Genomic DNA, 25290 nt, shown 5'->3' with positions numbered 1-25290 from the left:
AAATGCTGCAATACTGATGTGGGTGAAGTGGAGGTGTGGAGTGATATTTTCAAACCCACTTTAGTGTATAATTGCTCTGATCTCTCAAGACTTTAGTTCAGACATAAAACTAAAACAGCATGTCCATGACTTAGTGTGTGAGTGGCCCTGTTTCTTACATCCCAGTTTTGTGGATTTATATTACACGCAACAGCTAGCTAAATACAATTCAGATCATTATATAATTAATATAATTAAATTAATATTGATAATTATGTTATCCAAATATACCAAATGTATACCATCATAGAGATGAGGGTGATGTAGTTAGAGAATCACACAGAAAAAAGTACAAAACACGATTGTTGGCATTACTCAAACGGATTATCACAAGTATACTGCAAACATACATTAGATGTAATCTTATACCATCGGTATAATTATGATGTTTACCTCTTGTATGTCTGTTTATTATTCTTAAATTGTGTATGAATGTAATTATTATTAGGGGCCAAGCCATGGCCAGTTCCAGCCATTGGGAGGCCCTAGGCAGAATTTATGTTGGTGGCCCCTCACACCCCTCCCTCCACCTTTCAGAATAAATAAAAAGCAGTTGAAACATATGATTCCAAACCTTTTTATTTATACAACATCTGTATTCATTTTTGTATATTTTTACTTATATGGCCATATTAATTCAACTTTATCGAAGGTAAACACTAAAAAAAAAATCAAAGAATGAAAGGTCATCTGGACCATCTCTTATTCCTTTGTTAAGGATGCTATCATGGCCATGGCGACCTACAGACCTCTTCTAGACAGGATTTCCCCCTCCTATTAAACCAATATAGACTATAGATATAGTCATATTGTGCGTTGTAGTGCAATACCTTAAGTTTGCAGTATATAAATGGTACATGGTCTGCACTTATATAGCACTTTACACTGTCTCATTCACCCATTCATACACACACACTCTCATACCAATGGTAGCAGAGCTGCCATGAAAGGCACTAACTTGCCATCAGGAGGAACTTGGGGTTCAGTGTCTTGCCCAAGGACACTTCGGCATGTGGACTCACGTGAGCCGGGAATCAAACCCCCAACCCTACGATTAGTGGACAACCCGCTCTACCACCTGAGTCACAGCCGCCAATATAAGCAGTTGATATAAACAAATCAACTGCTAGTGGAAGTGAAAGAGACAAACTACTAACCAAAAATAATAGTTCATTTCTTCATAAATTCGAATACTTATTTTTCAATAAATATAACGACAGTATTTATAATTTGAAAACTAAAATGAAGTATTATGTCAAAGTAGTAATGTAAACATCAGTGGAATTTAGAAGGTATACAAACAGTTGAGGTACCTTTTTGAAACTAAAAAATGCTCTAGTGTGTTTTCTCTCTCACTTTGAATACAAACTTCTTTACTTTTACTTTAGTATTTTGCTAGTCAGATCCCTACTTAATGTCATTGTACATGCAAATTCAACGTGTCTGACAGTCTTGAAGCGTCAACGGCGCTCACATTCTTTTGAACTCAGAATAAACTGGCAAATGATCTATCCTGAAATTACGCTGATCGACAGAACAAGGCCCAGTTTATTTTTAGTATTCATTACAATTACTTCACAATAGATGATGACAACTCACATACCTGCATTACGAGCTGCACTTTCTATGTGTGTCTGTTTAGCCTTTCGCTCAACAGCCCCTGAAGGATGTGATCGTTTAGGCGGCATCATAAGTCACTGACTTAAAGTCAGTTAGCTGTAGAAAAGTTGTATTTTTGCATTTTGTTCATTGTACCTTATCTCTTCCAGCTATATATTATTATTATTATTAGTAGTAGTAGTAGTAGCAGTAGTAGTCGCAGTAGTAGTAGTGGTAGCAGCAGTAGTGATATTGGTAATAGTAGTAATAGCAGTAGTAGTAGTAGTAATGTCAGTAGTAGTAGTAGTAGCAGCAATAGTGATAGTGGTAATAGTAGTAGTAGTAGTAGCAGTAGTAATAGTAGTAGTAGTCGTAGTAGTAGTAGTAGCAGCAGCAGTAGTGATAGTGGTAATAGTAGTAGTAGTAGTAGTAGCAGCAGTAGTGATAGTGGTAATAGTAATAGTAGTAGTAGCAGTAGTAATAGTAGTAGTAGTCGTAGTAGTAGTAGTAGTAGTAGTAGTAGTCGTAGTAGTAGTAGTAGTAGTAGTAATGTCAGTAGTAGTAGTAGTAATGGAAAAATTTGTAGTTGTAGTAGTGGTCATAGTAATATCAGCAACAGTAGTAGTAATATTGCATTTGTAGTAGTAGTAGTAGTAGTAGTAGTAGTACATATCTCGTTTTATATTTCATGTTAAATTTGTCCACCCATAAAAGGGACTTCCATCTTCATATCTGTGTTTTGTGTATCTTCTGTGTGTGCGTGTCTGTCTGTGTGTGTGTGTGTACCGTGGGTTGCCATAGTTCAGTGGTATGCCATTCTTTGCCCAGCTGAATTGAATACGTGGCACTCCTTCAGCCTGACAAAGCACATCAGCGTCAGTAGTACCGTCTCCGCGACTCGCCACTTTTGTCCACTGCGCCCCCTTCTGCAGCTCGGGAGCAACTTCACCACAACATCATACACATATGAGAATATGAGATTCATGATAAATTAATAAGATTCACCATAGCAGTACAATGGCCCAGAAATGTGTTCTCCATATAGTCTGAAGACAAATGTTAGGTTCCGTGGCAGCACCCCTTCATATTCACCTCAGGGCACTTACAAATGTTCAGAGTGAAGTAATTTTCTGAAGTCATTCTGAAGTCATTTCTACAGTATATTCACAGATTTTCAGTTTATACTTGTCTCAATTAGTATTGTCTCTTGGCTTGTGCATATTTGTGTGTATAGCGAGTTATCCACCATTGTGCATTTTTTGTATGATAGAACATGTCTGATGTTGCAGAGGGATGAGCAAACTTGTATAATGCAGGGTACAAAATCATATACTTCAATCGCTCGATTTACATTTAAATCATTAATCATTACGAATAGTGAGTAGGGGATGTTTTGAACACAAGGAAAGAGCGGATAATTGGCTGTGCTCTCAGTGTGGGATGGATGGCATTACTTTATCCCCTTTTAAATCAGAGCGACATTAACAAATTGTGTGTGTCTGTGAGCTCATGTATACAGAACATTTGCATTTGGCGCTTTCCTCCAAGTGTGTCTGGCTGCCCTGTGAAGCAGCATTTTGAAAAGAGTTGAACATGTCTTGGAGACATCTCAACTCACATGATTATTACTGAGTCGAACTCGGCTCATTTAACCAAATAAATTAAAAGTAGCTCATCCAAGTGGTAGCTTGAATTACATTATTGTCCCTAGGTTTGATGTAGGGAAACTATCTTTTAACAGTCAGTTAACTAACATTGTGCATATTTGTGTGACTGCATGATTGATTTACTTCCTGTAGTTGGGTTGATTCAGAGTCACATCACATTCTCACAGTCTAAACTTCACTTGGAGACTGCAGACTGAAGACCAAATCACTATTTTGGTCCACATCTGAATGTGACTTGTGTGTTCTCACATGCTTAAAGAACTGCTCCAAGGACAAAACAGGGAGTTGATTTTAAGAGAGTTCATGTTGAACAGAGATAATAATGGGATGAAATGTAAATGCAGAACTCACAGCGTACAATAAGCTGACCCACCACACTGGCAGGGGGCGCTATGCTGTTGTCTGCAGTACACTGGTAAGGACCTGCTTGAGCTCGGGTCACCTCATAGATGGTCAAAAGTCCAGTCGATTCATCCTGAGTCTGCTCTCCCAAATCCCCAACTTCACCTTCTCCCTGTATAACACACAAGAAAACAAACACACAGAACACCACAATGGTTACAGTGAAGAGCTCACACTAACACATGCATGAATATGGTGATAGAACTGAGTATGGCACATATACCAGGCTAAAACAAACAAACAAACAAACTTGTATGTACTATGGGTTGAATGATTAGTAATTTTTACTAACAGTACATTTTAAAAGTAGTCAACTCATCATCTTTTTTCATAGTTACAGCAAACACTCATTCAGGGCCTCAAATTATTTTATTTGTGCCACAAAGATCAAGGTCGTGTAGCATGGCACAGAATGTGATGTCTACAACAGTGTTTTGGAGCTTTGTCCACCATGTTCATTTCTGAAAATAAGTCTTGATTGGTCTCTGTTACGTGCCACTGATCTGACTCTATACTAAATGAGTGGGATTGGACAGTGACGTGCAACCCATGGCTCCAAAAGTGCTGGTCACAACACAGTTCACTGTGCCACAGTTCAAGGATTTTATTGACATTTTATATAATGGACATCAAAAATAACTGTTGGAACAGCCACACACACCTTTCCACTTCATGCAAAGTCAAATCAAAGTGTTCATTGTCTATAGAAGCAAAAGAAAATTAAAAATAAGACTTTTCCAAGCGTGGGCGCACGGTGGCTTAGTGATTAGCACGTTCGCCTCACACCTCCAGGGTCAGGGGTTTGATTCCCACCGTGACCATGTGTGTGTGGAGTTTGCATGTTCTCCCCGTGTGGCGGGGGTTTCCTCCGGGTACTCCAGCCCCCCCCCCGCGTACTCCCCCCCCCGGGTACTTTCCCCCCCCCCCCAAGTGCAAAGACATGCATGGTAGGCTGATTGGCATGTCTAAAAGTGTCTGTAGTGTCTGTAGTGTATGAATGGATGTTTGTGTGTGCCCTGCGATGGATTGACACCCTGTCCAGGGTGCCTTGTGCTTGATGCTCCCTGGGATAGGCTCCAGGTTTCCCCATGACCCTGAAAAGAATTAAGCGGTATAGAAGATGGATGGATGGACTTTTCCAAGCGTCGCCTTTCAGTTGACTGGAGAATTTGCTTCATCTGGTCTGAAATATTTTCAGATTAACAAAGTACATTACCTGCCTTCTTTACCATCTGCCTGCTTTTCCTTACCATCTGCCTCTCTGCTTTTCAGCTACTACAAATAGTTGACATCCCAAAAGTGATGACTAGGTAGCAAATTCTATGCCTCTTCACACACACACACACACACACACACAAACACACGGCCACATCGTTCTCTCACAAGCACACTTTCCCTGATTAAGAATAGTCTCTTATAATATCAGAAAGCACAATGGTTGTGAACTTTGGACAGGAAACGAAAAAAAAAAAAAGCCCACTAAAATGGCACAGCCTGAGCTAACCCTGACGAATGTAGCCTGTGGCAAAACCACTTTAATGAAAGCTATTTTTCTCCATTTGGGATGGAGAAGGCGGAGCGCAGAAGGGTGAGACACTTAGAGCACACTTACGGCAGTGAAATATAGCACGTTCACTCGCTAAAGTGTGCCAGCGTTACACTGAGAGCAGGAGAATGCAAAGTGAAAGAGGAGGAGGAGGAGATATGGAGATAGAGAGAGAGACACTGATAGTGATGGAGAGACACAGAGAGGGAGGGGATTATTCAAAAAGATGGAGTATGGGTGGGGGAAAAAGAAGGAAAGCAATCATTGATTTCAATTTCGTTTTCAGCATGCTGTCATAGTCTGACAAACACCAGTGCTGCATTATGAAGTATATACATATTAAGCAATAATAAAACAGGCAAATAGAACATTTGAACTTTTAAACAAAGTATAAAAGGAAAAGATGTTAGGAGTAAATACTGTAACTATTAAAGTATGTGGTAGTGTCTCACCATCCACTTCCAGGAAAACATGCCATCAGTTACAGGATTGGCGTCAGCGATGCAAAACAGATCTGCAGTTTCTCCGATGTTCACCTGCACAGGATCCATCTTCATCTTCACGCTGGGGGAATCTGTAAAAATAAACACACACACATACACACACACGCATCACATGAAACTGAGTTACTAAAGAGTTTTATTCCTCTTATATCACAGTTTTCCAGTGCTATTTTTTGTTGTTGTTTAAAGAATTAAATGTTTTTTTATCATTATTATGTATTATAATACATTTATAGTTACATTTTGATGTTATGGAATGTACGTGATCACCTGTGCTATAGCAGCTATAAAAATTGTTCCCTCACCATCATGATTTTTTTCTCTTTCTCTTGACGTAAATAAGACACAAACTTCAGCTTGTCATGTTACTAAGGAACCTCAGTCCTGAAAACTTAATGTCACTGCTATATTTCTTACTGCTATGAAGCACTGATGCCGGAGACTCTTTTCGAAAATCTCTTCACAAAAAAAGTTGTGTGAAACAATGTAAAGTTTACACGTGGGTTTTAGACATTTATTTTTTACCTTTTTGACATGTAGACTCTTCACACGTAGTGCGTGTGTGCTCATTTTATCCACGTGATTGTTTCACGATTCATTCATTTTTAACTATTATTAACTATTGTTAATAATATTTGATATTGTGATATTTTTTATGTATGATTAAATTTATTTTCACATGTTACTCTCATCTTAAGATAAGCTCAATTGGACAATATCTTAACTTTACCATTATCCATTATTCATATCCACATGCACTGCCACTTTACTTCTAGTCATTTTTCTATTTTCCTTTCCTTTTCTCATATTCACTCTGTTCAATACTGTATCTCTATTCATTTTATCGCTGTTTACAATGGTTACAATGCGCTGCACTGCCACTTTTATTCCACTGAAGTCTGCTTCATATATCTACAATGTTTACACCCCAATGCACTACCACATCACACTCTTACACTGTATATATATTTTTTTTACATATGTATTCTTATTTGAATTTATATTGTTAAATTACTTTTAGTATACATCTGGCTGTCTGTGCCACGGTAATAGCTGAATTTCCCTCTGGGGTGTATAAAGTGATCAATCTATCTATCTATCTATCTATCTATCTATCTATCTATCTATCTATCTATCTGTCTATTTGTCTGTCTGTCTGTCTGTCTACCTATCTATCTATCATGTGAAAAACACATGATTATAGGTGCAAGATGTTATTTTTTCCCAAAGTGTTAAAGAGGGAGCTGTAGATGTTCTACAGCACTTACACTTCAAATGTGTTAAAATGAGTGTGCTGGTTGCGCACTCTGTCTCTCTCTTGCTCTCTCTCATCTCCTCTTAGCTCCCACTGGGTTCATAGCCTTGAGAAAAGCAACCCATTAGTACTTGTGTACGCTCTCACATGTTGACACACTCAAGACGCTTCCCATTGTCTCAGACGGAGAAAATAGGAAGTCCTACATGGAAAACAGGGCCAAGCTATTAAAACGCTCTATACATAATGAATGTGTAGCACTGTCAGACACTATTGTAGCAGGACACAGGGATCCATTAGTGACGGAGGATTTGCTAGGACATGTAGGCCTAGTTTCGGTACAAAGCCGTTATTAAATCATTAAGGAGGTAATTGCAGGTCAGTATCATGCTCGCTCTCTCTCTCGTTCTCTCTTTCTCTCTCTTTTCTTTCCCTTTGCTTAAACCATCAGAATAAATTTAGATTAATTCTGAATACAAGTAATAATTAAGGTTACATCTACAGTAGTGTCCAAAAGACCCTAATAGATTGTTGTCTATTTGATACATTAATTTAAGTCGATTTTATTTGCAACATGGCCTCACATGTACAAATTCATAACAAGTCACATGACTTACTGTATGAAATGATATGAAAGTCAAGGTTGAGAGCAGTTAATGTTTGGGATTAGAGTTCGTATCTTTGCTTATGACTTGAAAAGATGGAAAACAATGAAATAGTCTTCGTTCACTGAAACTGATGAATTGTGTTTGTATTATTGAAAAGAATTTGAGAAATAATTTTTAGCTATTTGAGAAATCCTTATATAATTTAATCAGATTTAATTTAAAACTGATTATTTTTTTAATGAAATACATTTTAATATCTTGCTTACACTTCATTGGCGGGAAGTGGAAAAATGATTATGTATCATTTAATAATAATAATTATTATTATTAAATTATTATTATTATTATTATTATTATTATCATTATTATTATTATTATTATTATTATTATTATTATTATTATTAATAATAATAATAATAATAATAATAATAATAATAATAATAATAATAACAATTATTATTATTATTATTATTTATTTATTATTTTTTTTAAACATTTTTTTACTGGACTAAATCAAGATGGGGATCAAAATTGTGTGGCTTATGATGCAAATTTGGCAGGGAGGTGCATCCTGACCACTATTCAAGCAAGAAATTCAACTCTACCGGCCAGATGATAGGACTATAGCAGATGTATTCAAATGTTTTCCCAGTGAGCCACATTTCCTAGTGGAAGCCATTTTTTTTACCTATTATGAACAAGAAATTAAAATTCAATAAAATAAAACAACATGAAAACAAGTCTTCTAATACAGAAGAAGGGGTGGTAAACACAGGGAACAGTATGAAACATAACGGTACATTTTCTAAATAATGCTTTTACAAATCACTTCTCTAATATCCCTTGTGAAGTTTGGTTCATCTACCCATTTTATTAGGGTAAAAAAATGCTATATATATATATAATATGTGTGTGTGCATTCATGTTCTGATGTGTAAAGATCAACAGTTCTGAAATGGTCATTTAAATATTTATTTTTGTGGTATTTTTCATCTAGCCTGAGCCCCACCTGCAATTCCCACACCATTTCCTGTTTGAATGCCTCTGGATTACTGTGCAGCTTTTTACATTTTGGACTATGTACAAGAAAATGGAACAGACCAAGCTGCAATAATCCATGCTCAAAGTACGTTAAATAGCAATGTTCTGTGCATATGTACGGTGAAGTGAAAAAGTATTTGTCCCATCCTGATTTCTTCTGTTTTTGTGTATATCCCATACTAAATTGTTTCAGAAATTAAAACTAAATCTAAGACAAACCAAAAGCAACCTGAGTATACACAGAATACAGTTTTTAAATGATAATGTTATTTATTGAAGCAAAATATTATCCAATACGAACTGGGCCTGTGTGAAAATGTATTTGCCCCCGTAGTTACTAATTCCCCAAATCTATGAAACTGCATTCATAACGGGGTTCAGCTGGACAAGATGCAGCCTGGCCTGATTACTGCAAACTCTGTTCAATCAAATCAACACTTAAATAAAACTTTTTCAACAGCATGAAGTTGGTTAAAAGGTCTTACCCAGTAACACACTATGCCAAATTTGAAAGGAATTCCAGAAATGATGGGGAAGAAGGTGACTGAAATACATCAGTCTGGGAAGGGTTACAAAGCTATTTAAAAGCTCTGGGACTCCAAAGAACCACAGTGAGAGCCATTATCTCCAAATGGGAAAATACCTCCAAGAGCACAGTAACGACTCATCCAGGATGTCACAGAAGACACAGGGACAACATCAAAGAACATACAGGCCTCTATTACATCAATAAAGGTCAATGTTCATGACTCTACTATCAGAAAGACACTGGGCAAAAATGACATCCACATAGGTGATAGATGTTGGATCATTTTTTAATTTTTTTTTTATGCTTCAATAAAAATAAATAAATAAACCAAAACTGTATTATTTGATAACTCAGATTGCTTTTGTTTTATGTTGTATTTTTTTTTGAAGATCTAAAACTATTTAGTATGAGATATACACAAAAACAGAAGAAGTAGTTTTTCACAGCACTGTATTATGACCGTTTGTGATCTCACATATTGATTGTGAGGCAATCCTATATGATCAGATATCACATAATTACAGTAGGGAACTATTTAATTAAAAAATAATATAATTAATTAGCTGCTATTGGTCGAAATTAAATTAGCATAGTAATATAGTAAGTTATTTACTTCTAGAAGATGTTTTTTTATTATTATTATTATTTAGTTTACTTTCTAGAACCAGTGACCATGTAAAAGACCCTAAATTCCTACACTTTTCACTAGCAAATAGTCTGTTTAGTTACATAGCAATGGTGACAGAAATCTGACTGAACTATTTTTTTTTTCCATTTTGTATATCTTTTAAATGTACAAGAATCTGCTGCAAAGTACCGTCTAAATCATTACCTCCAGGTGAAACTAAAATTGGGCTGATTTAAACAAAGGAACAATGTTAATCCAAACACTTAATGTCATTAAGTTTGTGTCTGTGAATGTTTGTAAAATGCCTATTGATTATTTCCAAGCAAGACTTGTTTTCATCATTTTCTCATATTCATACACTGTTGTGACAATGTCTTGCAGAACTTGTTTAACAGCTCTGTGGTTAGATTTGATTCTGCTGCACATCTGAGTCCCTTTGGATAAAAGCTTCCGCCAAGTGAATAAATATAAATGTAGACATAAGAGATGCTGATGTGTGAGCTTCCGTTGTAATGGGGCTTTCATGTCCTCTCGCCTATGTTGTGTTTCTCTCTAACATTACAGAACCACTAATCTTGTTTCATGAGTGACAATGATGCAACTCCTTTTATAACACTGTCTTCCATTTACATAATGCCAAATGCGAAGATAAACAGCAGTAGGAATATCCTTGTCTTTTATAAGGTCTGAGTTTCAAGTTCTGTAAATGCATATGTGTGGTCGTCTGGTAAACCAGTAACACTGGGTGAATTCTGGCAAACAGACAAAAAAAAGACAGTTTTTATTTTTCTGCTCTTGACTTTGCCATCAACTTTAAGAAATCATAAATATATTTCACCAAATTAATGTGGAAATATGTTGATTTACTTTTGATCAATGATACAATGATCATGCTGTGTAAGGAGCCAGTTTAACACATATGGTGGTAAAGCAGTCATAAACATGTCTAAAACCTTGCACTTTATTCCCTAACAGTACTCTAACAAAACTATGACATATTTCAGCTAATGGTAAACATTGTAAAGAATTCACAGATTTAACAAGTCTGGCTTTCAAAGGACTCAGTTTACAAGCAATGAAAGTCACTAAACTTAAAATTTGTTATTTAATATTTGCATAAAGTCTGACATAATGCATGCATCTGTGGCTACTAGCTAAAGTTGCAAATGTCTCATTAACCTAATGTTATATTTGTGCAAATATGGTGTACAAGGCATTTGTAGTAGTTTTTAAATAATAATAATAATAATAATAATAATAATAATAATAATAATAATAATAATAATAATAATAATAGTAAACTGGTTATACTGTCCAGAACTCAACATTGATTGACACAGCATTGATATACACTTGTATATATTTTCTCCACAATCCATGTTACAATCATTTAAGAAAATGTGGATTATTGGACGGCTATACTCCATAGCAATTAATAAATAAACCTAATCAATTCAGTCTGTAATCAAATATAAAATGGCAAAACAAACTGTCTGCTATGTTCCTGAATGAATGAATGAATTTTCTAAATGCAGATTTCTGCCTTTTCTCCCTGTTTAATGAGACTCGATATGATATAACTTGTGGTTGAGATACATGCAAAACAGAAACATGTTTCAATCTGTAGAGTTCATATATATATATATATATATATATATATATATATATATATATATATATATATATATATATATATATATAGTAGAAAATGTGAACATTTCACCATGTGAAAGGTTTTCCCAGGATGTCACACATATAGTGTTTAATGTACGCAGTGGTTCTATGAAAGGTTCTTACATTGGACGTCCAGTTTGATGCTGGTTTTGTTCTGTCCTTCTGTGTTGGAGCACTCCACTGTGTACACACCCGCATCACGCCTGGTCACATTCCAAATCTCCAGACCCCAGGCTTCAGGGAAGTGGTAACGATGATCCCGATCTGTTCACACACACACACACACACACACACACGTACAGTTTTAGGAGCCCACTACTTAAAAATAAGAATTGAATGCAATTTTGCATTGAAGTAATTGCAAAGTACTTTGTGTACATATTAATGCTATTATTATTATTATTATTATTATTATTATTATTATTATTATTATTCCACCACATTTTTATTATTGTTATTGTTGTTGTTGTTTTTCCTGCTGCTGTTGTTGATGGTAGTAATAATAATGATGATAATAATAATAATAATAATAATAATGTGGTGGTCCAAAACTTTTAGGCCAACATATCCCCTGAATGCTTTTCGCATCATCTTATATTTTTTTAAATGTAATTATAATTTTTAAAAATTTCCTTTCTTTTAATTTCCTTTTAGACACCATGGGAGATTCAAACTTTTGCACTTAACTATAATTTGAATCTATTAGCACAAGTACAAATTTGTATTTGAAAAGGTCATGCACATTCTTATTTTATCTAAGCTGTAGTTAAGAGTCTTTATTAGAGCAGTTCTGCACATATATACAGTGAAGTTTAGATGTCTGACTCCATTAGATTACTTTGCTTATTTTCTTTCATCTGGTACAAAAATGAATACTCTTAGTTGCCAGAGATTCCTTCATTCTTCACTAATAAAAGAGTTTATTGTTCTTGCGGACTAAAAGCAACATAATGAGCATGTTAATTGAGTCAAAATTAGATATGAGATGAAAATGACTGACTGTGTGTTTAAAGTGAGCATGTGCTGCCTCTTGAGTGAAAGGTGTGAACAGAATATTTAAATAGATATCAGTTTCCTAGAAGAATTTTGCCAACAATTTTAAATGAAGTTATGTAAAATTTAAACGATGCATTCCTAATTAATTAGTAACCTTAGGAATCTGCTATACATGCACAGAAATAATTAAGGGCGTTCAGATTTACAGCGTATCATGAGCACAGCTTGTAACACACCTACGCTTAGAGACGAGCACATTGTGATGAAAAATAGTCAGCGTTAAGTCTGCACATGCTGTGTCTCATTCAGAGTGACAGTCATCTTCATTTAACCTGCACACATTAACACTCCAGGCAGGAGCACATCTGGCACAGAACCTGCCAGCGTTACATTCACTGCACATATGGCAAGTTGTGACAGACCAAATGCAAGGCAGATTGTACTGAGATATTAAAATGCCTATTACCTCTGTGCACCTTCTCGCCCTGGAAGATCCACTCACAGGAGATTTCATCTGGATTGGCTGAGACCTTAACAGGAAGTGTGGCAACGTCATCCTCAATCACCTCCACCAGGCTTGGCTGATCTTCTGCAAACTCGGGAAGGACTGACACACACACACACATACACACACACACACACACACACACACACACACAAATGATTTTGTTATTTTTATCATTATAAAATGATTTATTTTCACTATTTATTTTATTATTATTCATAAACCATCAGCATTAGTGCATGATCACTAATGTTAGCAGAGCACCAAAGTTAGCAGGTGTTAAATTATGTTAACGTGTTCATTAAATATACCTGCATTTACAGGTTTCTTTCCCTCTTGACTTATAAATATATCCACATAATTTAGCACAAATTAAATCACAGCATGTACAATAAGTGAATGTCGAGGATCAGACACACAACTCAATGTGTGAATAGCAGAACCCACCATTTTCTTTCCACAGCACAAACACATTATTTAAGACTTAATTTATTCATGAAGGTTGTTGTAAAATTATTTTTACTCTCAGAAATGAATTTTAATTTATGCTCATTATTAATGTGACTTATTTGGTTCATCAGTGAATCATTACAGAAACAATTAATGAATCATCAGTGAATAACACTTACACTTATTCACTAATACATTAACTTCCTTAATCACTCACACACTCACTCATATCCACTCACTTATTCACACACTCATTCACTACCTCACTCACTTATTCATTCACTTATTCATTTGATTACACTCACTTAGTCAATACCTCACTCACTCACTCATTCATTTACACATACACTCATTCACTATCTCACTCACTCATTCATTCACCTATTCATTTGATTACACTCACTTAGTCAATACCTCACTCACTCATACACTCACTCACTCATTCATTTACACATAGACTCACTCACTCATTATCCCACTCACTCACTCATGCATTCAAAAACACTCTCACTCACTCACACATTCATTTACACATAGGCTCATTCACCATCTCACTCATTCATACATTCAAAAACACTCTCACTCATTCACTCACTCACTCACCTATTCACTTGCTTACACTCACTCAGCCACTCACTCATATACTCACTCATTCATTTAACCTGAACTCATTCACTCACTCACTCATTCATTCATTAACCCACTCACTCATTCATTCATTAATACACACATTCATTCACTATCTCGATCACTCACTCACTTATAACTTCACTCACTCATTAATCCACACTCTCACTGATACATTCAAAACACTCATGCATTCACTCAATCCTTCTCTAACTCATACACTCAAAAACACTCTCATTCACTCATAAACTCCCTTTTTAACTCATACACTGTGTGTGTGTGTGTTTCTGGTTCCATTCTTATACTAGTTTGTGATACATTGGGAAAAGCTCAGTCTTGTAGAGCTTGTATCACTCACAGCTTGTATAACAGCTGGATTATTCTTGGCATCACTTCTAAGTCCCTTTGAATAAAAGCATCCGCCTGAGAAATCCATGTAAATATAAATATAACACACATTGATCCGTGAACTTCAGAAATGACAGGCCTTTCATCTCTCTCTCTCTCTCTCTCTCTCTCTCTCTCTCTCATTACAAAGAAGTTGCTATACACTAATGTCACTTTGTCACAACTGCAACTGAGACACTGCATTTTTTTTTTACAGCGCTGACCTTAAAGTAGCATTTTAAAATGAAAGTGTTAAAGCTTGTTATTTTTATATTTAATGTGTAAAAAAAACAAAAAAAAAACAAGGCAATACAGTATTATATGGATTAAGGACATACTGTATATGTCACCGGTGTATGTCAGAATTGAGTGATTTGCCAGGTCACAACAGAATTCGGTCTGCCACAGTGCAAGGATTTTATTTACATTTTATTTAACTTTAAAGGACAACGGAAATAACTGTAGCACGAAATTCATAGGGGGCGGGTAGGCGTGAGATAAAAACACTCACATCACCTCTCCACTTCACTGAAAAACATTTCAAAGTGTAAAACATATCAGCGTGTTAATTATCATTAAAACAAAAGAAAATCAATAAATGAAATAAAAACATTTCCCAGTGTAGTCTTGAAATTGTCTATAGAACTGGTTTCATCTAGTCTGAAGTATTATCACATTAACAAAGCCACTTTCTTTACCATCTGCCTCTCGATTTTTTCCACCACCCTGACTAATCAACAGTCCCTCCACAGCAGCAGCGACTGGTGAATGTATTAATAGACGAATCTGTGCAACCCCTAATAATATTATTATTCCACAACGCTGCTGAAGTCTTGATTCTTATTGGTCAAAAGGTGTTGTAGGACAGTCATCCCACTTGTCATTTAAATCACAGGTTTTGTTCTAATACATTACTGTTATTACAGTTACAGCTAGCTCAGAGGTAGATGTGCATTTCATGTTTCACTGAATTTTGCTTTAAAACAATGCTGCTTGTGTAACTTGTGTTATCATGGCATCGCTGTCAAAAGAATGCATCGATATTTATTAGACTATATACACTATAAAGTCTCTCTCTCTCTCTTTCTCTCCATCTGCATACCTTGAGACAAGCAATAGCTCTTTATTTATGAAAGCTCCACTTGAGTTTAATGTATAATTGATTTCTTTACTCACTCAGCTATGATAGATTTTACTAGCTTATGGATTCCATAAAGTTCACTCGAGTTATTCATGTGTGCTGGTGAGCGCTGTCATATTTGGGTGCCATGTTTGTGCAAAGTGTTATTGCGCAGTCTACAGTAGACAGACCTTTACAATTTAGACACACACACACACACACACACACACACACACACACACACACAAACACACAGACTCATCTAAAGAAAACAATCACAGACAAAAGCAATAGTTTATGTTAAGCATGAAACTCACACTGCAATCTCGATTAAATGAATGAAAGCAACTCATGAGAAGCCGAGGGCCAGAACGGGACAAAAAATCTTCAGCATGTTAACACACACACACACACACACACACACACACACCCCCACACACACACACACACACTTATGGTTTTAATTCACTGCAGGCTTTGAAAAGGTGGCTGGAAACATCAGGCAAAGTGAAGTGCGTCTGTCGAGCTGGACAAAAACATAATCCACACACACGTACACACATACGCATGCAGATACACCCACACCCGTGCACATACACACTGAAACACAATGTTTACTATTACAAACACATTACAAAGCCTAGAAAAATTTCCAAAAACACCCACAAACATGCCCTGGGCAAATGTCTCTCAGGGGTACCACAAACACACACACACACACACACACAGAGATAAGACCTGCCAGACATGAGTTTTGACAGTTTAAGGCCCTTTCACACTGAGCGCGAAGCTATAAAGCAAGCAATTTGTAGATGAACAATGCTTTCACACCGAACGTGAAACAATGGATCAGCATCAGCCAGCCAATTCACGCCTGCCCGATAGTTCAAGTTCCAGTTCAAGTGATTTTATTGTCATTTCAACCATATACAGTTGGTACAGTACACAGTGAAACGAAACAACGTTCCTTTAGGACCATGGTGTTACATAAAACAACACATGAGACGACACAGACCTAAATAAGATCTACAAACATTCTACATAAGCACCACTTTGGATCTGGAGAGGCCACTGCATGCTACTCCTGCGCCGCTATCTTGGATATCTTGGATCTAGGTGGTGCTTTCCGAGAATGTATTTTACTCCTGCACACTAGGTGGCACAACCCACTTTTCAGCTGATCAGCATATTGTCTTTGACCACAGAGAAGAAGAATCACTTAAATGTTGACGCTTAGCACCACAACACAAACTGTTAAGAAGCACAGAAACTAACTTTTCTTATTTTATGTGTATTCTACTCAGAAAGGAAGGCAGAAAGTTTTTTGTATTTTTTAACAGCACCATCAAGCTGTTTCAGTATGAATGAAGTAATGTAAAATATAATGCAGTAACACAGCAGTGGGACCAAACCCGAGTTTACGGCTCTAGACCAGCATACTTTTTTCATAGTGGAAGTACTCTGATATATGAAGTGACAGTTCAGATCTTACTATCTCGTTATTTTTTATTACTGACATGTTTCAGCAGGAATATAAAGATAAATAACAAATGACATACTAAGTATTGTTTTCCAATGCAAAAAGTCCAACTGGAACATTATGAAAAAAAAAAAATTCATTCAAACAAATATGAAGTATTTCAGTAAGAAATATACTTTATACTATGGCATGTGACAACGGTTTCTTTATATCTCCATGGTACGCGCACTTTGTTTGTGTGTGTGAGAGAGAGAGAGAGAGAGAGAGAGAGCGAGAGAGAGACTGAGTGCGTGTGCTGAGCAAACGGCACTTTTTAATGCATAAGGAACTGATTGAATTGAGCCAATTGAATGTAAACAGGCAGGAGACAGCAAATATCGCAAACTTTCTTTATGCACTTTCACTTTCTCAATAACAGAAATGCGCAAAAAGTGGATGGAAACTTGGCAAATGATAACAAGAACTCAACATCAATTCTCTTCTGTCTTCTGGAATACTCTTCTTCAGCGTTTACACTGGTTTTCAAAACAGCGTTCTGTGCTATAGCGCCACCTATCTCTCCCTTTGGTGCAACTGCAGCATCTCCAAATCTAATTGGACGGCCCGTTTCGTCACCGACCGACAGGGGAAAAAATCGACACACTGGACGAAAAAAAAAGTGTCGCTTTGTTGTGCAGTCAGTGATCGTGCCCAGTGTGAACAGCTCCATAGGGATCTATTGTTTCAATTCATGAGCGTCTCAAACATTTGCAATGTTTAATCGCACTCAGTGTGAAAGGAACTTTACATATATATATTGCTCTAATAATAAACAAATAAAATTAATCACAAATTATAGTAGAAATCTGCAAAATCACAATAATAAATAACAATAACATACATTTATAAAGTGTACATTTAATGTACGATTCTGTAAAAAAAAAAAAAAAAACAATTTATAAACATAATAGTCCTAAATTCATATACAAATGAAGTAACATTATGTGACAGATGTGTGCTGTGTCTGAATTGGCTCACTTGCTCACTAGACTAAAAAAAAGTATTTGAAAACTATTTCAACACTAACCCTACATTCATATTAGAGAGTGACAAGTCCCTCGTGTTGCTTTTAGTCTGTCTGGTATGTACAAAAGAAACAAAGTGTGAAAATCTGTTGCTTGATCTACATTACATACAAGTTTGTGTTAACTTTGTTAGCAGATTAGCAGCAGGAGCTAACTGTAGCTACATACACTCACCAAAGGCACTACTATATGCCTAGGATATATACCTATTCAAAACACCTTCCTCTAACTATTTAATCACAAATGGAATAATAATGATAATCCATCCATCCATCCATCCATCTTCTATAACGCTTATCCTTTTCAAGGTCACCGGGAAACCTGGAGCCTATCCCAGGAAGCATTGGGCACAAGGCGGGGTACACCCTGGACAGGGTGCCAATTAATAATAATAATAATAATAATAATAATAATAATAATAATAATACAGTGTGAAAATTGGTTGTTTAATTTATATGTTACAGTATGTGCCAAGCATATATGCAAATTAGCAGCACAAGCTAACTGTATTAGCTACAAACACTCGCTAGAGATACATAATCTTTGCTACTTCCTTCCAAGCTTTATTTTTCTTTGTAATGTCTCTATATGCATTTAATGAGAGGTCATACTGTATAGAAGGGGATAAGTTGGAACCACGTTTATAATTTTCTGCCATTTTAAGTTAAGGAAATAATTGTAGGTTGGAACTAAAGCTGTGAGAGGGGAAATGAAAAAATGTCATAACACACACCATATGATTGGTCTGAAGAAGCTTTCAAACCAATTGTTTGGATTTTCTGCTTTTCTGCGTGATACCTGATTTTCATATAGTTGCGAAGATCTTAACTTGTATGTCACATTACAAGGTACATCATGAGATATCAGCATATCAGGCTGCTTCATCCCCAAATAAACACATTTATTTCCATAAAATTACATGTACTATCAAATATTAAGAACATTAGAAAAATAGTTAGAGTTAAACAGGAAACTGTTCCTCCACCTGTGAAAATTGATTCTTAGATTTAGAAATCTGAAAACTTATTTTTAGATTTATAGTATGCTCTTTCCTTCTTTTACACCCACCCACCCACCCACACACACACACACACACACACACACACACACACACACATATATGCACACATACTCACAGAGGACATTGAGCGTGTAGAAGGTGTTGACCCGCTCTGTGAGTGCAGCACTATAAGCCTGACAGGTGATCCTGCTGCCGTGGAGATGAGAAGAGAGAGGAAGAGACAGAGAGCTGCTGACTGACATACCACCATACACCGACTTCTTAGCAGCGTTCTTCTGTCCTAAAAGACTTTAGGGTTGAGTGAAGTGATGGAGTGAGGAGATGAAGGAGGACAGAGAGAAACAGGACCAGAATAGGAAAAGAGAAAAGAGTGGTGTAGGCAAATAAGGTCAGAAAGGGTTAGGGTTTGGTTATAAAAAATATTCCAATGTTTGAAGCTCCTGCAGAGCACCATTAGACAATTATTAGAAAATGGAATGTATGTAGCACTCTGCCTTGATAAGGATGTCCACCAAAAGTCAGTGACCAAGCAAAAATTAGATTAGTCAGAGAAGCAACCAAGAGGACATGGGTAACACTGAACATGATGCAACCACCATCATGCTTCACTGTGGGGATGCTGTTCTCAGGGTGATGAGCAATGTTGTTCAATTTTGGTCTCATCAGACAAGAGAACCTTTTTCCACATGCTAGCTGAGTCCTCACCATGTTTTTGGTAAACTCCAACCACGATTTTATATGACTCACCACTCATCTACAAATCTCAGCTTTGTGGAGTATCCAGGCTATGGTTGACCTCCTATCTGAGCTGTGGATCTCTCCACCTCCAACCTTCACAAGTACCCTTGGCCTCTTGGCTGTTTATCTGACTAAAGCCTTTCTTACCTGGTCACTGATGTTTATCCTCCTATAGGCAGATTGGTTTTGCCATATTTCTTACTTATTTTAATAATGGGGTTACTAGTGCACATGGAGTTTAAAATTTTGTATATTTGTTTATAGCCAAATCCTGACTGATACTTTTCCAGAACTTTGTCCTAGACTTGTTTTGATAACTCTTTTGCCTTCATGATGCTGTTTGGTTGGATATGTTCTCTAACAAAATGAGGCCATCCAGAAACATGTCCAGAAAATATATTGAGATCCTGTAATACCTTATTAAAAATAGCTAAAGTCAAAAGGAGTAGTGTAACAAGCACTAAAGTTCTAAAAGCTTTCATGGAAGTTTATTTCCACTACATAGAAAAAAGTACTATGTGGATTTATCTTACAATTACAACTTTTTATCTCACAGTTGTGAGTTGATTGCAATTTTTTATCCTGCAATTGCAAGTTGATATCTCACAGTTGCGACTTTTCATCTCTCAACTTGCGAGTTTGTGAGACTTCATGCTCCTACTCATTAACACCAGCACAAGTGCACACTATCCTGTTCAGCCCAAGACATTGTCCCAGAGTGGCCAGATCCTGCTGAAAAAAATATTTCAGGTAGGTTATATTCCGTTTTGCACACTGCTGCATAGGCTTAGTTTCATTGCACTTTAATTAATGGAAACAGATTGACTATATCACAATTGTATGATATTATAAAGAATTGCAAAATAAAAAGTCACAATTAAGAATTACTAATTAGTTGATGTGGGATAAAAAGTCACAACTATGCAATATTAACTCACATTTGGAAGATAAAAAAGTTGCAATTATGAGATCCATCCAAACATCCATCCATCCATCCATCCAACCATCTATTTCCTGTACTGCTTACCCTACCCGGGGTCAGGGGGACTGTGGGGCTTATCATAGGGGACTTGGGGTTGGAAAGGGGTGCCAGCCCATCACAAGGCACAATCGCACACACACTGACACACACAACCACACACTACGGACAATTTAGAGATGCCAATCAGCCTACAACACATGTCTTGGGACTGGAGGGGGAATCTGGAGTACCCGAGGAAATGCCTGAAGCACAGGGAGAACAGGCAAACTCCATGCACACAGGGCAGAGGCAGGAATCGTAGCCCCAACCCTGGAGGTGTGGGCAAACATGCTAACCACTAAGCCAGCGTGCCACCACAATTGTGAGATAAATCTGTGTATTATAAATTTTATCATAAGAGATGCCATAATAACCATCATAAAAATGTCATAAAAATGTACTCTGCTGTGTGTGAACTTGGCACCTGGTGGTGCCCAGACTCCAGCTGATGTTAACTTTTGGGTTACTGCTTCCAGCCAGACAGTCCATTGTGATTGTCTCTCCAGAGCGCAACTCCTTCTCTTTCACCACGATCTTCAAACTTACTGCAGGAACTTTAATAAGAATCCAACACACAACACCAAAACACATGAGCACACACTGTCACTGAGTGCAAAAGAAACAGCTCAAAGATTGTACTCGGATCTGTGTCCCAAAGGATCTGATCTGCTAGAGTGAGTGATCACAATGACACTCTTGCTAATAATGATGATCACATAGCTACAGATCTTTTGGGAAATCAAGCAGCAGACAGGTTGATAAGACAGGGAACTGGTTTGATAAAAGTTAGGGGAGGTTAAAGTAATCTATCCAGGCTTGTGATCTCTGGAGGTTGGCTTTGTCTTCAATCCACAACCAGAAGCACCATCATCATTTTTTCTGAGAATCGTATTGTTCAAGGAAAGAGTCATTTGATATATCAGATTCCATAACAAATCTCAATGTGCAGTAAACTAATTTTAGTTTCAACAGTTATTTTCCCCAGCTTTGTTTAAGGTTGCAAATTAGTTTGTCATAAATAAATTTAAAAAGGCTAACCCTGGATATTTAAAAAGACATTTAAAATAATTGACTCACACTGGACCCAAAGTTTAGTCTCAGCTGATAGTACTTTCTTGGCTTCGTTGGTGGCATCGCAGCGATACTTGGCTAAATTATCACTGGCTTGGAGAGTAAGAAGGAACTCCCGTGACACACCACGCTCAGACTGGAGTTGTTTCGATGGAACCTGCACAACTTTACCATTCTAATATCACACACACACACACACACACACAAAGACACAAAGACACACATACTCACAATTATTCACACAGAACTCAGCTTTGATATAGTGATTTTATAATAATAATAATAATAATAATAATAATAATAATAATAATAATTATTATTATTATTATTATTATTATTATTATTATTATTATTATTATTATTATTATTATTATTATTATAGTTTGTTGTTGATAGTGTAAAACTGGTAGAAAAAAAGCGTAAATTCTAAATTCCAAACTCAATTTAACCAAGACTACAGTGCTGTTGAATTCTTAATTCTGATTGGTCAGAAAAGCAGTATTGACTGTAGATATTAATGACTTGTACGATGAACACTCCACATAAATGGACTGAAAAAAATTATGTTGTAGTTTTCTGTATGATGTTTATTTAACATGTTTGGAAGAAGTCTCCACTGTTTTTTTTTTTTTTTTTTTTTTTTTTTTTTAAGATAGTCTTCAGTACAGAGAGCGTTGTGGCTCGTCAGGAAAAAAGCTTGGTGATGGGATGACTGTTTAAAGCTTCTATAACGTGTTCCACAACATTATGAATAACCACAAATGGCTAAAATGCATGTAGTGTCATTCTTTCAATATATGTATATATATAAAAGCTGTTAGCATTGTAAAATTGCTGTGGTGTAAGAGAGATAAAACACTTTGGGAGGTGCTATAGGAAAATAATCCACTTCTGTGTGGTAATAGTAACTCCGCTTCACACTGGGCCTCATCACATCACCCTGTCATTGATTACTTTCCTAACAGCACACCCCAAGTGTTTGAATCTTTACTTATTAACTCATTAACCAACTGACACTTTTTCATGTTTGGGTTCAAACTCTTCAACATCCAACAGCCTTTAGAACAATAAAATTTAACCAAGAACTCATTGAGAAAACAGATGATTTCATAAATATTTCATAAATATATTGTTAGCTTTGCAGTAGGTCACCTTAACTGGTACACTGTGACCTTTTGAGCTACATTGAGAATGCAACTTGTTTCACATTCTCTTTGCATAAGTTTCCAATTCAGAAATCTAAATGTTTTATGAAAATATCTATTTTCAGTTGATCCTGTACAAAATTATATCTCAATTTAACACACATCTACAGTGTGTATGTTGTAAAAATTAAATAAAAAATTTGCACTGACTGCAATATTTCTGTAAATCAAATCACTCTGTAATACATAATGAGTGCTTCCCAATACTATAACTAATGCCTGCTTGACTCCTTTACAAAATGTCCATTAGCTTCTAAGGCAGAAAATATTATCAATTGTTTTATTGTGCTCAGAAATTTGAGGAGACAGGAGGCTTACAGATCAAGGATACACATGTCATAAATATACAAAAGTCTTTGTATTGTAGTGTAAACTGTAAATTTGTGGTTTAAAAACAAGTCTAAAAGATGATCTACAGTTGTTGTTGTGAGTGCAACATTATCATGTATGTGAAAATCTATACAAACAATTTGTCAGTCTGTAAACACTTCCACCTGGCACAATATATTTAATGGCACTTTAGATATCCTATAGATGAAAAGCTTTAATAATAAAAAATTTAAAAAATAAGAATTTAACAGTATATTCATTTCAACTATATATTCATCTGGTCATTACTATTACTAAAACAGCAATGTTTACAAACTCCTCTGTGTATTATTTCATTATCTTGAGGATTACAAGGTCAGGTCTTCTTGGTATTTTTGTTGTTTAATGTTTCTATATCTCTTCAAAATGTCCAACCTTTGTCGTGGTGGTTGTCCTGATTTTCTGTATGATGCAGGATACTTGGGTCAGCCATTTTGTGCAGTAGTACTATAACCCAGGCTTAACATATGGGAGGTGGGACACTTTGGTCTGAGCCAGGTTCATGATTTCCAAGCATAGCCAATGTAAATCGGAAAAACTGACAACTAGGGAATTTTTTTTTTTTTTTTTTTGCAATCACTTTGCACGAAAGTGAAAATAGGTATTTAAATTATTTATAAACAAAAAAAGATCTTGCTGTCAAAAGAGACCATAATATGTATTTTCACTTTCATCAGCTCATTTTTTCCAAACTCTTCACACCTCTCTCTGTACAAACACCCAGATTGGCACATAAGTTTATTTCATGACTCAAATGCACAACTGTCAAAACACCACAAGACATGCATTCTCTTTTTGCAAGTACTTTTTGTCAAAAATAGCACAATAGCAAAAACAGCAAAAAAAGAAGAAGAAAGAAACACACAAACAACTACAGATGTCTATATTGATGATGCCGAATTTTTTTTTTTTTCTGTTTTATATTATTGATGTCACTTGAGTGATTAAAAAAAATGTTCTTGTAACAATATGTTACATCTTACAATAATTGTAATAAAGAGCATAGCATATACAGTATAATAGGAAAATACACATAAGAAAGTAATTAATTAAATGAAGTGTTAAAAACAAAAATATTCTAACTGTAACAGAAAAAAAATATATCATAAGCTTCTGGGTGGGTTAGTAAGTAATTAAGGAGATGGCATCTTGAATTGAGGCTATGATGCACCATCTTGAATTGAAGCAATGAATTACCATCTTGAAATGAGTCACTCAGTACGTTTACAAGGACAACAATAATTCGATATTAACCCGATTAAGACAATACTCTGATTAAGAAACTAAGACGCACCATCTTGACTTAAGGCAATGAGGCACCATCTTGAAATGAGACAATGAGGCACAGTCCTGAAATGAGGCACCATATTGAATTAAGGCAAAGAGGCACCATCTTGAAATAAGGCAGTGAGGCACTATCTTGAACTAAGACAATGAGGTACCATCTTGAAATGGGGCTATGAGGCACCATTTTGAAGTGAGGCAATGAGGCACCAAATTGAAATAAGGCAGTGAGGCATCATCATGAATTAAGGCAACGAGGTACCATCTTGAAATGAGGCACCATCTTGAAATGAGCCAATGAGGCACTATCTTGAATTAAAACATTGTGGCACCATCTTGAAATGAGTCAATGAGGCACCATCTTGAAGTGTTGGCTTATTGTATGGGTGGATTCAGGATTTGTGGTGTGATATTCCTGCACACAGTTCTGTTGCTACCTCTCTGACTCAGAACATTCACCA

At 36.1% G+C, this 25290-nt stretch overlaps 1 protein-coding gene across 2 annotated transcripts in view; it reads right to left on the bottom strand.

Moving 5' to 3' along the window:
- The window catches only part of nphs1 (NPHS1 adhesion molecule, nephrin), a 160330-nt gene that overhangs the window by 26831 nt on the left and 108209 nt on the right, over positions 1-25290 (bottom strand). For both annotated transcript variants that reach the window (XM_017491282.3, XM_017491280.3), the window contains exons 13-20: positions 21978-22146; positions 21325-21454; positions 19257-19429; positions 12954-13094; positions 11615-11755; positions 5706-5827; positions 3657-3819; positions 2425-2581 (exon numbers count right to left, since the gene is read on the bottom strand). In XM_017491282.3, coding sequence (XP_017346771.1) covers positions 2425-2581; positions 3657-3819; positions 5706-5827; positions 11615-11755; positions 12954-13094; positions 19257-19429; positions 21325-21454; positions 21978-22146 — 1196 coding nt within the window. The remainder of the gene's footprint in view (positions 1-2424; positions 2582-3656; positions 3820-5705; positions 5828-11614; positions 11756-12953; positions 13095-19256; positions 19430-21324; positions 21455-21977; positions 22147-25290) is intronic.

The sequence above is a fragment of the Ictalurus punctatus genome, chromosome 17, assembly GCF_001660625.3.
Source record: "Ictalurus punctatus breed USDA103 chromosome 17, Coco_2.0, whole genome shotgun sequence".
Lineage (NCBI taxonomy): Eukaryota > Metazoa > Chordata > Actinopteri > Siluriformes > Ictaluridae > Ictalurus > Ictalurus punctatus.
Note: the sequence above shows the minus strand (reverse complement) of the source record. Positions and strands in the feature narration are given on the sequence as shown.